The sequence below is a fragment of the Nomascus leucogenys genome, chromosome 11 (genome assembly GCF_006542625.1).
Source record: "Nomascus leucogenys isolate Asia chromosome 11, Asia_NLE_v1, whole genome shotgun sequence".
Lineage (NCBI taxonomy): Eukaryota > Metazoa > Chordata > Mammalia > Primates > Hylobatidae > Nomascus > Nomascus leucogenys.
The window spans coordinates 43,734,091-43,747,114 of record NC_044391.1 but is presented as its reverse complement, the minus strand read 5'-3'; the positions used below and the strand labels follow the sequence as shown (position 1 = coordinate 43,747,114).

General features: G+C 38.2%; 1 protein-coding gene across 1 annotated transcript in view; it reads left to right on the top strand.

Annotated features, from left to right (window-relative positions):
- The window catches only part of RAPGEF5 (Rap guanine nucleotide exchange factor 5), a 241,341-nt gene that overhangs the window by 131,604 nt on the left and 96,713 nt on the right, over positions 1-13,024 (top strand). The window contains exon 9 of the mRNA XM_003252640.4: positions 7,818-7,943. Within this exon, the coding sequence (XP_003252688.2) occupies positions 7,818-7,943 (126 nt within the window). The remainder of the gene's footprint in view (positions 1-7,817; positions 7,944-13,024) is intronic.

The window sequence follows — 13,024 nt, the reverse complement described above, 5'->3', positions numbered from 1 at the left end:
CCAGGCTGGAGTGCAGTGGCACGATCATGGCTCGCTGCAGCCTCAACCTCCTGGGCTCAAGTGATCCTCCCACCTTAGCCTCTCGAGTAGCTGGGACAACAGGTGCACACCACCACATCCAGCTAATTTTTTGTACTTTTTGTAGAGACATGGTTTTGCTATGTTGCCTAGGCTGACCTCAAACTCCTGGGCTCAAGGAGTCTGCCCACCTCAGCCTCCCCAGGTACCGAGATTACAGGCGTGAGCCACCACACTTGGCCTTGAGTAATTTATAATGTGTTGAACTTTGGAAATTCTTGCTTTGATTCCATTAGCCGTTGGCCACTGGATTCAGTGACTATTTTCATTGTCTCCTATCCTCCATTTGAATCAATCATTCTATTATTAAGTGATAATAATTATTATACAAATAAACTGCTAAATATTTGGTAACTAATTTATCAGTAGTCAGACTATAACTTTTAAAAATATGCATACTAAAGAAAGCTCTTATTTAATACTGTCAAAGAAAATCGATTATCCTGTTAAATCTTTTATGTTTGATATTATTCAAGTTTGCTTATTCTCTTTTTTAACTTTTTAATTATTTTTTTTAACTTTGCTACCCTGCTTACCAGTGTGGTCAAGAATGTATACAAGTCTGAGCTATAATTTCTCTTAGGTCAAAACAAGAGAAAATATTAGTGGCCCCCCTACTTTAGTCTGAATGTTAAAGGAATCAAGTATGTGAAATGAATGAACCCCTTACTTTTTCAATTATATAAATTTATAATACTATATATTATATAAATTTATAATGCTATATTTTGATTTTAATCAGAAGGGATAATTTTCTAAATACAAAAGATTAAGAAAGTACTTCAGGGAAATAACAGCATAAATTTCATGTAAGTGTGGTTTCTGCCTTATTCCTAGCTCTCAGCATGCTCTGGCAAGATGAAGCATTACACGGTATTTCTATAGGATGGATCTGTCCATCCTATACAAAGGTGATGTTTTAACACAAGGAATTCCACAAAGGAGTAGGGCCAGAGAAACTGAATGTCCATTGCCTTGCCTGGACAGTGAAGGGCTAGGAATTATGAAATGATTTCTAAAGCTCCCTGATGCCCCAGCATGGTGTTTGAGGCCCATACCAGTGACTCCCTAGGGATTCCTCACCTGCCTTGACTATCACACTTTCCATTAGGTACATTTCTCACTGTGGATGCTTCGTAGTTCTTTTCCCAATTCTCAAGGGGGCATATTCTTCTATCCCTAGCAGGGAGAGCTTTTTCATAGTCTAACTTTTTTCTCTGAAGAAATTTGAGAAAATGAGTATTTGTTGCCCTAAAATTATTATTATTTTTTGACTATGAACTGTCTTCTGAATTTTCCTGGAAAAAAATTCTTAATATTTTCTGTTTTCAAAATAAGGTGCATACAGTAGAATAATTTATCATCTAAGCTCATCAGTGTTTTATTCTGTCATTTATATTTCTGTTTAAAATAGCAAAAAAATTATATGAACTTCTAGGCTTAATTTTTAATGAAATTAAGGTATTACATAGTAATCAATAAGAATGTATCTGAACATCCTCAATTTGAACTGAATAGCATTCTGTTATTGAAAAAGTGCTTTCATGAAAGGTGGACTCTTTCTTTCTGCTTTCCCTGACCTTGATAAGCAATTTTTGCAGGATGTTTTACCTAGGTGTTTTAGAAAAAGTGGTTGTTGAAGTTAAGATAATGCAGAGAATGTTTTAATACAAAGAACTGTGCTTTTGTCCCAGTAAGATGCTCATTTATCATCCATGTGGCCTTTCCCACAGGAATCTTGTCCACGCTTCATTCTAGCATTGAGGGGATGGACTCAACATTTTTATGACTCCATTTATAAAGGAAACAGGCTTTTCATTTACATTCATAACATTTCTCTCCTCAAAGGCTGAAAATCCTATGAATAACTTTAATTATACATTATGGAGACTTTTTTTCAAGACAGACCTTGAAATAAAGCTCCTAAATAACTCTTCTGACAGTTAGACATTAATCTTTTATTTTTTTTCCGGCTTAGCAGTGTTAGGTAAATTGTTTATAATTAATTTTACACAGAGAAATTAAATAGACCAGGGATGTGAAAGTCTAGATCAAGGACTGTTAGTTATCTTGCTTCTCCTGCCATAACAAAGCTCCCACAATATATTAATAAATTCATGGGTTTCTTGAATTAAATCACTAAATTATGGAGCTCTGAAAGGGACCCTGAGGAACATCTAGTTTGTCATGATGCTTCCACATAGCACTGCCTTATAAATCATCTGGGATATGTGGGTTTAAAGTCTCCCAGTGAATGAAGAAGCATTCATAACCTCCTTGAAAGTCTTTTTTGATAGTTGTTACGTAAGGAATGCTATAGAATTGATTACCTTGTGAAAATGCATCTAGAAGTTATTTGGAAACCAGAAAATCAAAACAGCAATATTCTCTCTTTAATTATAAGATGTGGAATTAAAGAAATAAGTTAGTCTGAAGCCCATTTTAAAAAGTAAGAGCATTTTGCCTTTAAAATACATATTTGCTTCATGGGCCCAAATATCTGGTTGTAATGAAAATGTTTCCTCCTGAAAGGAAAGTTCATTTTATTTACATATTTATTTATTATTATTTTTAGAGAGAAACAGAGTCTCACTCTGTTGCCCAGGCTGGAGTGCATTGGTGTAATCATAGCTCACTGCAGCCTCTAACTCCTGGGCTCAAGCAATCCTCCTGCTTTGGCCTCCCAAAACACAGGGATTATAAGCATGTGCCACTGCACTTGGCTGAGAGAAAAGTTTATATTTAGGATTCTAATAATATGTGAAAAATGTTTAGAGTTCCTTGAAAAATCATGTTCACACAGAAATCCAAAAAATAGTGAAGACTTCTTAAATTTCCTCTATTTAATTTCAAGCTTTTATTGATGATGCTGTAATCAGCTGATTAAAAAAAAAAAAGAAACCAAAACACTGTACTTGGGACCTACAGATAGAAGGACAGACTGTCTCCAAATCGAGTCTGTGAGAGCTTAGCTGAGTTGCTTTGGAGCCAGTGCTAGTTTAAAGGAGGGAACAGGCTCCCCGTGGTGACGAGTTAGTTACAGCTATCCAGTACTCTCATCTGTGTCCCACCACTGCCTGGGCTTCCATTCCCCACATGCTGTCTTTTGTATGGGAGGGCCATACTGTGGAACAGAGCAAGATCGGGGCTAAATCCATCACACCACTGATTAAACCACAGAACAGGTTTCCAGGTTGGCATTTTGGAGGGTCATTAGCATCCTCCCTCCACCGCCAGGACAGTATATTAAACACTAGGCAGATGACATGGAAGGAGAGAGAAGAAATCCTCGCTGGTTGACGTACATGAATTTTCTAGATAATAGAAACGTATTTAAGTGTCAAAGCATTTAAGTAATATTTATTTGTAAGTAGAAATTGCCCCAGTTTCCCTGCCTTCATAGTTATTTTATAACACCATTGAAACTTTTTTACCCTTCTTAGTGTAGATTAAAAGAGCATCTTAATGATAGGCCCATATATTTACCATTGTCTCAGATTATGGACTGCATTAAAATCCTGACAAACAGAAATATGCTCTAAGGAGGATGGCTAGGAGCATAAAAGGATCTAAAAATAAAATCAAGTGGGCCTTTAGTAGTGCTTGGCAATCTTTATTCTACTTCCCTTGCCCAGTTTCCCCTTCTCTTAGGCCATGAGTTGACAAACCACAGCCTACTGTTTGTTTTTATAAATAAAATGTCATTGGAACGTAGCTGTGTTCATTCATTTACGTATTAACTCTTGCATAATTGGGCAGTTGCAACAGAGACCCCATGACCTACAAAGCCTAGAATATTTATTGTCTGGCCCTTTACAAAATAGTTTGCCAGTGCTTGTAACCTAAGTGACTATTAACATGCCTTGTTTTCTTATGCCTCCAGCAGCATCTCCCCACAATTTCTTATTTTCAGATCATAACTTGCTTCTTATTTTTCTGGGAAATAGAAGCCTTCAGAAAGGAATTTCTGCATGTCCCTACCACCAAATATGCCAACGTACCTGTATATTTACCCTTGTATTTCACTGTCTCTCCTGTTTCACTGGATGAAATATTTAGATTCATACTTCTTCCTGAGAGTAGATCTTTATCTTCTCTTTCCTACTTAAGAACATTACTCTTGAAAATGCCCCCTTTTCCCTCCTGTGTCATCAAATTTTGCTGCCTACTGGAATTCTAATAAACATCCTGGAATAGCCCTCATGTTAAAGCAAATAAGCAAGCGAAACTCTCTTCAAGGACACTCTTCAGCTAGTGCCTCATTTCTTGTCACCTCTTTGGAAGAATTGTGTCCTATTTACTGTTGAACTCATGTTAATAAAGCTTTTGTCTCTATCAGTTCAAACAGAAATTACTCCACTCAAAGTTACCAATTACTTTTGTCAAATTCAGTGTCAGTTATTTTGAGCCCATCTTGTTTGACATTTCAGCAATGTTTGATAGAGTTTTTCACTCCTTCCTCCTTGAAGCAGCTTCACTACTCTCCAGATTCTCTTCTTGGAGCCACTCCTCCTCAGAGTCCTTTTCTGATTGATTACTCCTCGTCTTCGAATTACTCCTCATCATCAAAACACTAGACTCAATTCCTGGATTTACACCATTCCATTGGTAAAACCAGAGGAATACCATCTGTATTCTGATGACTCTGGAATTCATATCTTCAGCCTGGACTTCCCCTGAACCTCCAGACTTCCGGCCTAGCAACTCCACTTGGATGTCAATAGCCATTTTCCTTCCCAGACCAACCCCTGCCTCCCCCATGACAACTCCATCCTTCCAGTTACTCAGACCAAATATTTTGGAGACTCCCAAACAGCAAAATCTGCTGGATATACCTTTGAAATATATCCAGTGGTTAGAACCACATGTACCATCTTCACTGCTAGCACAAGTTCCAAGCCATGTCTTATGTGAAAACCAGGCTCCTAACTGGTCTTCTAGCATCAACTACTTCCCCCAGTCCAACCCAGGACATACGATGATCCTGCTGAAATGTCAATCGTATTTTGCTAATTCTCTGTTCAAAACCTTCCAAAGGATTTCTGTCTTATTCAGAAAAAGAATCCAAACTCCTTATACAGCCTATAAGGAAATTGTGTGTTGGGCTTCTGCATTACCTCTCAACCAGTGCCACCAGTCTACTCCCTACAGCTCTTTTCTAGCCCTGCTGCTCTCTCTGCCTATCCTTGAGCATGCCAAACACACTGAGCATTAGGGCCCTTGTACTTGCTGTTCCTCTGCCCGAAACACACTTCCTTCTGGATATGCACATCACCTCTTCCTCATTTCCTTTAGGTCACCATTCAGATGTCATTTTACTAGAAAACCCTTCCTTGACATTTTTATCTTAATAATGCCTTCAGTTATTTCTCTGTCCCCTTACCCTGCTTCATTGTTTTTTCTGTCATATATTACCACTCCATATTTCCTATTGGTATGTTACATCATGAATGTATGCTCCATGATGTAAGGAACTTTGTTTTTGTTTTGAGACGGACTCTCGCTCTCTTGTCCAGTGCAGTGGCGTGATCTCAGCTCACTGCAACCTCCACCTCTGGGTTCAAGCAATTCTCCTGCCTCAGCGCTCTGAGTAGCTGGGATTACAGATGCACACCACCATGCCCGGCTAATTTTTTGTATTTTTAATAGAGACGGGGTTTCACCATGTTGGCCAGGCTGGCCCCGAACTCCTGACCTCAGGTGATCCACCCTCCTCAGCCTCCCAAAGTGCTGGGATCACAGGCGTGAGCCACCACGCCCAGCCAGAACTTTGTTTTTTTTATGTTCACTACCATATTCTCAGAACTTACAGTAGGTTCTTGCTCAAATAAATCCTTTACTCTGTTGAGTGAATGAATGAATAAAATAATTTAGGGAACTAGGGATATTGTATTAGTCTGCTCTCATGCTGCTAATAAAGACATACCTGAGATTGGGTAATTTCTAAAGGAAAGAGGTTTAATTGACTCACAGTTCAGCATGGCTGGGGAGGCCTTAAAATCATGGCAAAAGGTGAAGGAAGAGCAAAGGCATGTCTTACATGGCAGCAGGCAAGAGACCTTGTGCAGGGGAGCTCCCCTTTATGAAACCATCAGATCTCATGAGACTTATTCAATACTACGAGAACAGCACGGGAAAATCCCGCCCCTGTGATGAAATTACCTCTACCTGGTTCCTCCCACAACATGTGGGGATTATGGGAACTACAATTCGAGATGAGATTTGGGTGGGGACACTGCCAAACCATATCAGATATATATCTGGAGAATATTAAAATGAGAATATAATAAATGTTTGTATTTAAATATTTGAAAGATTGTCACATTGGATAAAGAATAGGCCTAGTTTCCATTGCTTTAAAAGGCAAAACTAGTCCTCACGGACTGAAGTTAAATGGTTTCAGTTTTGTCTAGTGTGATAAGAATAAGGGACTTTCCAACAATCCTGGCTATCCAACAGAGTACAGACTGTCTTAAGATAAACTTAGGTCCCTGTCCAAGGAAACATTAGAAAGGAACTGAAAAGCCACTTGTGAGGGATGTTGTAAAAATCTCTGACTTTGGTGGAGGAATTCCACTTGCTGTCCTCTAGGAGTCTGTGATGTGGGCCACGTCAGAAATTTTTTGTTTATTTCCTTCCTAGTTGGACAAACTGCTAGATAAAGAGATACCACTGCCCCTGGGAATAAAGATTTAGTCATTGCTTTGCATGGATAGTTCCATTTCTCTGCTGCCCACTCAACAACATGGGTATCTTTAGCACAAACCGTTAAGATCATGAAGTTTGGATTCTTTGCCAGCCCCTTTGCTGTATTTGGTCATGTTATGGAGTATATTCAAATCCTGTAGGTTATGTTGAGGAAAACGGATTCCATAGTTTTGACTGCTCCTGCCAAGTATAACTTTGGATTTCTTTATTAGATCATGTCTTGGTATGTCAGTATGAACCATTTTGGAAAGAATTTGAGCAGAAACACTTCATAATTAGTGTGTTAGAATGAACTTTTTTTTTTTCCTATTTCAAAGTCTTAGATTCACCTTCCTCCTCCTAATATTATTTAGGCACTTTGACCTAATGTAAAATATGATGCTTTATGGATCATTTCCAAACCCCAATGAATGAAATTTTGAGCTTTGTTTTTCCAGTGTCTTATTTTTAGCAAAATATTTCACCATCTTTTATGCACTATTAGTGGTATTTTACTAATGCCCCATAGTAACTTTCCAATTGTGAAAAAAATTATCTTGTGATCTTCTTGTTAAGGGTTTATTTATATATTGAATAATTTGTTGTGGAGCTAAAGAATTGGGGTTTCGTATACTGTTATTTTTAGGGCTCTGTATCACTTCACCCTTTCACCAGTGTGGTTCCTGGCTAACTTTCCCATGAGTTTTTAACCTCTTGCTAGGCTCTGCTTATGTAACAGGAAACAGGCTGTCAGGAACAAACAAACAGGAGCCTATCAGGCGCACACTTAGTAGCAAATGATTTAGTTTGCTCTGTCCTTCACCATCTTAAAGTAGAGTGATACGCAGACTCAACTTTAAGTCTTTTAGCATGGTGCTCTTAGATTATAATAATGTAACTTCAATTTTTGAAAGGCAAAATAATTTTACGAAGACCATGATTTAATCCAGGCAGTGGAAAAGATGAGCTTATTATAAGGTGAACTTTGCGGTGGTGTCATGTCCTGGGACTGTGGTTTTAAGTATATCTTCGCTTTTTCTCCAACTCTTAAGGCAGGGGTGATGTGCAAGCTTCAGGAAAGAGATGAAATCGGACGAATTGAACTAGTCCAGAAGCTGGCAAAAGAAAACTATCAGTTTTTGCAGACGGACAAAAAAGAACAGGAGAAGTCTGAACACGTAAGCCTTTGCCTCTTGGGGATGCAGGTTTGAAGGGGTGGAAAATGTTTCTGCCTGTTTGCATGTTTGAACGAAAGACTATTTTATTTTAAATTCTTTAGGTTTTGGGGTTTTTTCCCCCCCCAAGAGCATCCTCCTTAGTAAAAATGACAGCTGCTCATAGCTCTAAGCAAGTGGCTTATGACACTGGATTTAGAAGAGACTCTATTCAAAAGTAAATTATGTAAAAATATGAGAATACATGTAAGCAAATATGAATCCTTATCTATTTATGATCCTGCTTGGGTGGCTTTCAAGTTTGATTTTGGAAGTTTTGCCTTATAGTTTGTAGAACATGAATTTTGAAAAAACATTTCAACATATTTTTATGTTTAGTACAGAGGTGGATCTAGTTGCCAAATGAATGTGTCCTAAGTCACTAGAAATAGATAAAAACACAAAAAGAGATTATAGATGCTCTCACCAAGTGGGAGGGTCAGAAGGGAGTTTTCCCAGTATCTTATAAAGGCTTGTGTTCCAACAAGAGTTATATTGTTTGAATACAGTTAAAGCTGGAGGAAAGGGACGTTCCGCTTGGTCCTCCTGAAAGCAGTTATTCAGATTGAGCCTTAGAACTGAGAATGCTGCCGTCATACTGGGAAGACAATGGGACCACTTTCTTGTGCCACACATTGTTATCTGTTGACTTGGTTGTTGTTGGTTGTAAGACTTCGCTCTCAGTGCTGCACTATCCAGGATTGCTCATGAAAGGGAAAATTCCTCTGTGCTTATACATGTGTCTTTCTCTGACTTTAATTTTTCCTTGAGATTTTATTTTCAACCCTTTCCAAGGGGGAAAACATTGCTTCATGCTTTTTCTGCTCCAAGTCTATTAATACAAATGGCAGGGTTTTACTGAGAAGGAGAGGAGGTAAGATGCTCAAGGCTGGCTGGCTGCTTAGTTTAATACCATAGCACTTCTCTAACAGTGAGACATCGAATTGTAACAGTTGGTGTCTCAAGAAAGAGAATAATTAGGCAGTTTCAAAGCCTTGTGATTGAACTATTTCAGAGGTGACTATTGACTTTAAGTGTGGATGTAGGTCTCAGGCAACCTTCACTTTGCTTGAAACTATTGAAAACTTTAGCACCTTGTTCAAGTTGTTAAAAGCACCCTGAAGTTTGACTATATCATAGACTGACTCCTAACCTCTGCTGTGTCCTTAGGATATTTGAATATCTTAGTGTGCGGCTTAAATTTTTCAAAAAATTTCCTTTCGATTCATTTTAATTAGATGAGCAACAGTTTTCATATGTCATATTTTATTGATTTCAAGATGCACATTTTCCCCGCAATAGTCTTAACAATTGATGATATGAAAACATGTCATAGTTTAATTGTGAGCATTTTTCTTTCCTTATGGTTTTTAAAATGAATGCTGTATCTTATAACCGATTGCAAATTAGGTGCAGTAAACCGGTAACAACTTCAGGTATGGTAAGATCTTCCAAAAATCAAACAGTAGAACAGTAGGGTACCACTTCACCAAAGTTAGAAATCATAAGCTTTAGGCTTATGATTAAGGCTTATGACAAAACAACTTTGCACTTATTAAAAAGATACCTGTGTGTTGTCTTTGTTGTATATTTAGTTCAGTCCAGAATATTATAAGTAGTCACACACAGCCAATGAGATTATAATACTCTTCAAATCTGTAACTATAGAAATCTACACTTCCTGTGTCCATGTGTTCTCACTGGGTGAGGGGAGGGGGGAGGGACAGCATTAGGAGATATACCTAATGTTAAATGACGAGTTAATGGGGTGCAGCACACCAACATGGCACATGTATATATATGTAACAAACCTGCACATTGTGCACATGTACCCTAAAACTTAAAGCATAATAATAATAATAAAAATAAATCTACACTTGGGGCTGATAATTGTAAAAGCTTTTAACATGAGGCAGAAATTTAGTGATTGAAGATTTGCAGCTTTGCTATGGTTATCTGCTCTGTCACCTTTAAACCTTCATTTCACTTGTAAAATAGAACACTAACATTTTTTACTTCTTGCGTGACTGTCATATGATGGGTGCATTAACAGCTCTGAAATGTTTTTGTTTCTGAGAGGAAAGATGGTGTGTAAATAAACATTGGAATTACAACTTTTTCTATGTAGACTTTCCTGTGAAGCTTAAAATAAGGAAAGGAATATTAGGGATCTTTCTTTCTAGTGATAAACATAAACAAAGCCATTCTGTCATCTCCCTTCTGCAGGATGACACCAGTGGAATCTCTCAACTCTCAAGGCTGATATTGATGTAGTGCTCCACTGAATGAATTATTTGCTGCTAGATGGTTACACTTTTTGCAGTAATTTATTAGGAATAAAAACCACCTGCTAATTCACTTCAATCTTTTATGTCTTGGGCATTTGATGTGCCTATACCTTTGCTTACCCCTTAAGTTCACAGTGTTCATGAAGGTGGTGCAGCATTTTCATTTTTCCTGTCCTCACTTTCTTTACAATAGCAGTCATCTGCTCTTCATAGAAAACTCAGTTCCGACACACAGCATGGACAGAGGAAACTGCCATTTACTTAACGTAAACCTAGGTCTGCAGTTTCCTCCTCTTGTTATAACAATAATGACCAAACCCTGAAGTTACATACAGATTTCCTTTCTTTTATAATTTTAAAATGCTTCATCGACCTCATCCACCATTCCTGGGCCAAAGCTAGTTAAGTGGACAGTGATAAAATTTGAGTTAGAATCCAAGTTGCCTATTGAGTCATTCTTTTGACTAACCTTCGTTACTTTTCCAGTTCTAGAATGCCACATAGATGCCAAAGAGAGAGCTAATTTGTAGCACTACTGCATAGGCAAAGACATAAATTTGATAGAATAAAGCCTTTGTTGCTGGTACATCTTGTTACAAATTGAAGGGGATTACAGCTTTCTCAGTAGGCATTTCTAATATTTTCTTAACTGCTAAATGCTATGATTATAAATGCATGCCATTAGAGAAATGCTTCACTCTATGCTTTTGCCAAGGTGTTTCTGAAATTTAAAAAGTTAAATATGTAATTATCACAAGCTTCTCAGGAAGCACTCCATTTTTCTATTTTCTATTAACTAGCTGTAGGCACAATTAGCAAGCACTCATTCCTATGTGTTGAAAATTATTATGGGAGGACTTTCAGAAGGGGAAAGAAATGGGCTGTGTCTTCTAAACATTATGATAGTAAACATTGAGTTGTTGATTCTTTAAAGAAATTATCTCTTATGTAGGCATTGTATTTCCTAGCCTTAATTCTGTGACCATGCCAATAGAGCAAGGAACATGTGTTATTAGATGGGGACCTTTGAGCTTGACCCTGAAGAATGACTAATGGTCATAGAAGAAGGCAGCGGACAGCATTTCAGGCAGAGGGACCCACGGGAAGACACATGACTACAGTCCTGGTGATTCCTAGGGAATGGAGAGGGGTGGGCTGGGAGTCAGCCTAAAATTCCATTATGAAAGACTGGTAAGCTAAAAAAGTTTACCAGCTACCCTAAGGAGCTTAAACTTGCCTTTTGGCAAAGGAAAGCCATCAAAGAAGGGAAGTGGCATAATCAGATGTGGCCTTTGTAAGATCTCTCTGGCATTGCTTTAGAGGAAGAATTGAGTGAAGAAGAGGGAAATGTTGGAAAGAACCTTTAGAAAGCTACCGTAGTGAGTCAAGTGAGAGGTGCCATCCTGAACTGGGGCAATGACCATAAGAACTGAGGAGGGAGTAAATGTGGAAAGTCATTTACACAGTAAAATTGACAGAATTCAGTGACTAGTAATGGGGGTTGTGCATGCTATTTTATATTAAGCAATTTTTTTTTTATTATTATACTTTAGGTTTTAGGGTACATGTGCACAATGCGCAGGTTTGTTACATATGTATACATGTGCCATGTTGATTTCCTGCACCCATTAACTCGTCATTTAGCAATTTTTGAGGATTCCTTGGTATAGTGGCAGACATAAGAATGTTCTGTTTCTTACCACCTTTGCCAAAAAGCTACATAAGCCATTTACCTTGCTTTGTTTGCCTGCAGTTTACTTCAGGTAGCTGAGATGTTAGTATTTATCTCACTGACAGATTGTTAGGTGGGGTTCTGGCAAACACTATGGGGACTACACAAACTTTTCTTCCCAGAACCCTTTGAAAATACCTTAAACAGCGAGAATCTCTGGTAGCTCCCAAATAAACTGACATATTTGGCCAGATCTTTGGCATTTGGTGCAACATGTGTGCCTTCCTCAGAATTAACTGGGATTTTAGGTTTGCTCTCCTGATCTCTGTAGTCTGAGTTGGTGTTACTATACTTCTATTCTGGAATACTCTCTGTCATCCATTCATTTGCTAACTTTTGTTTAAGCTGATGTCATAGAGAAGCCAGACTAACTATGGTGGCTCCCAACTATGGTGGCTCCTGCCCTCAAGAAGTACAGTCTAGTGTGGAGAAAAGATAATAACACAAATAACTGAGATACAAGGAAGCAGTGAAGAGAATCCCAAGAGAGATACATAGGAGTTTGAAGAAGAATTTACACCTGAGAAAGCAGGATTCTTTCATAGGGCAGAAGTAGAGTTTGACCTGGACCTTAAATTAGGTTTTGGGTTGGATTTAAAGAATCCACATTGAAGAAGAGTATTCCTAGTGGGAAGAATAGCATTAGAAAATGCACAGAGATACCAAAATATTAGACATTTTTTGGAACTCTGAAACGATTTCATGTTGCCAGAATACCAAGAGTTGGGGGTGTGGGAGAGGAGGCAGGAGAAGGAAGATTTCATGAGAAATGAGATTGGGACCAGACTGTGGAGGATTTTGAGGGCTGAGAAGTTTTACTTCATTCTAGAAATAATGAGGACCGACTGAGCATTTGTTTGCCTGCAGTTTGCTTCAGGTAGCTGAGATGTTAGTATTTATCTCACTGACAGATTGTTAGGTGGGGTTCTAACTTTTCCTAAGGAAGATGGTTGAGGCAGGGCCTTCATGAGATAAATTATATTATTTCAGTCTGACTGAATAGTGACTGAATAGTGAGGGAGCTG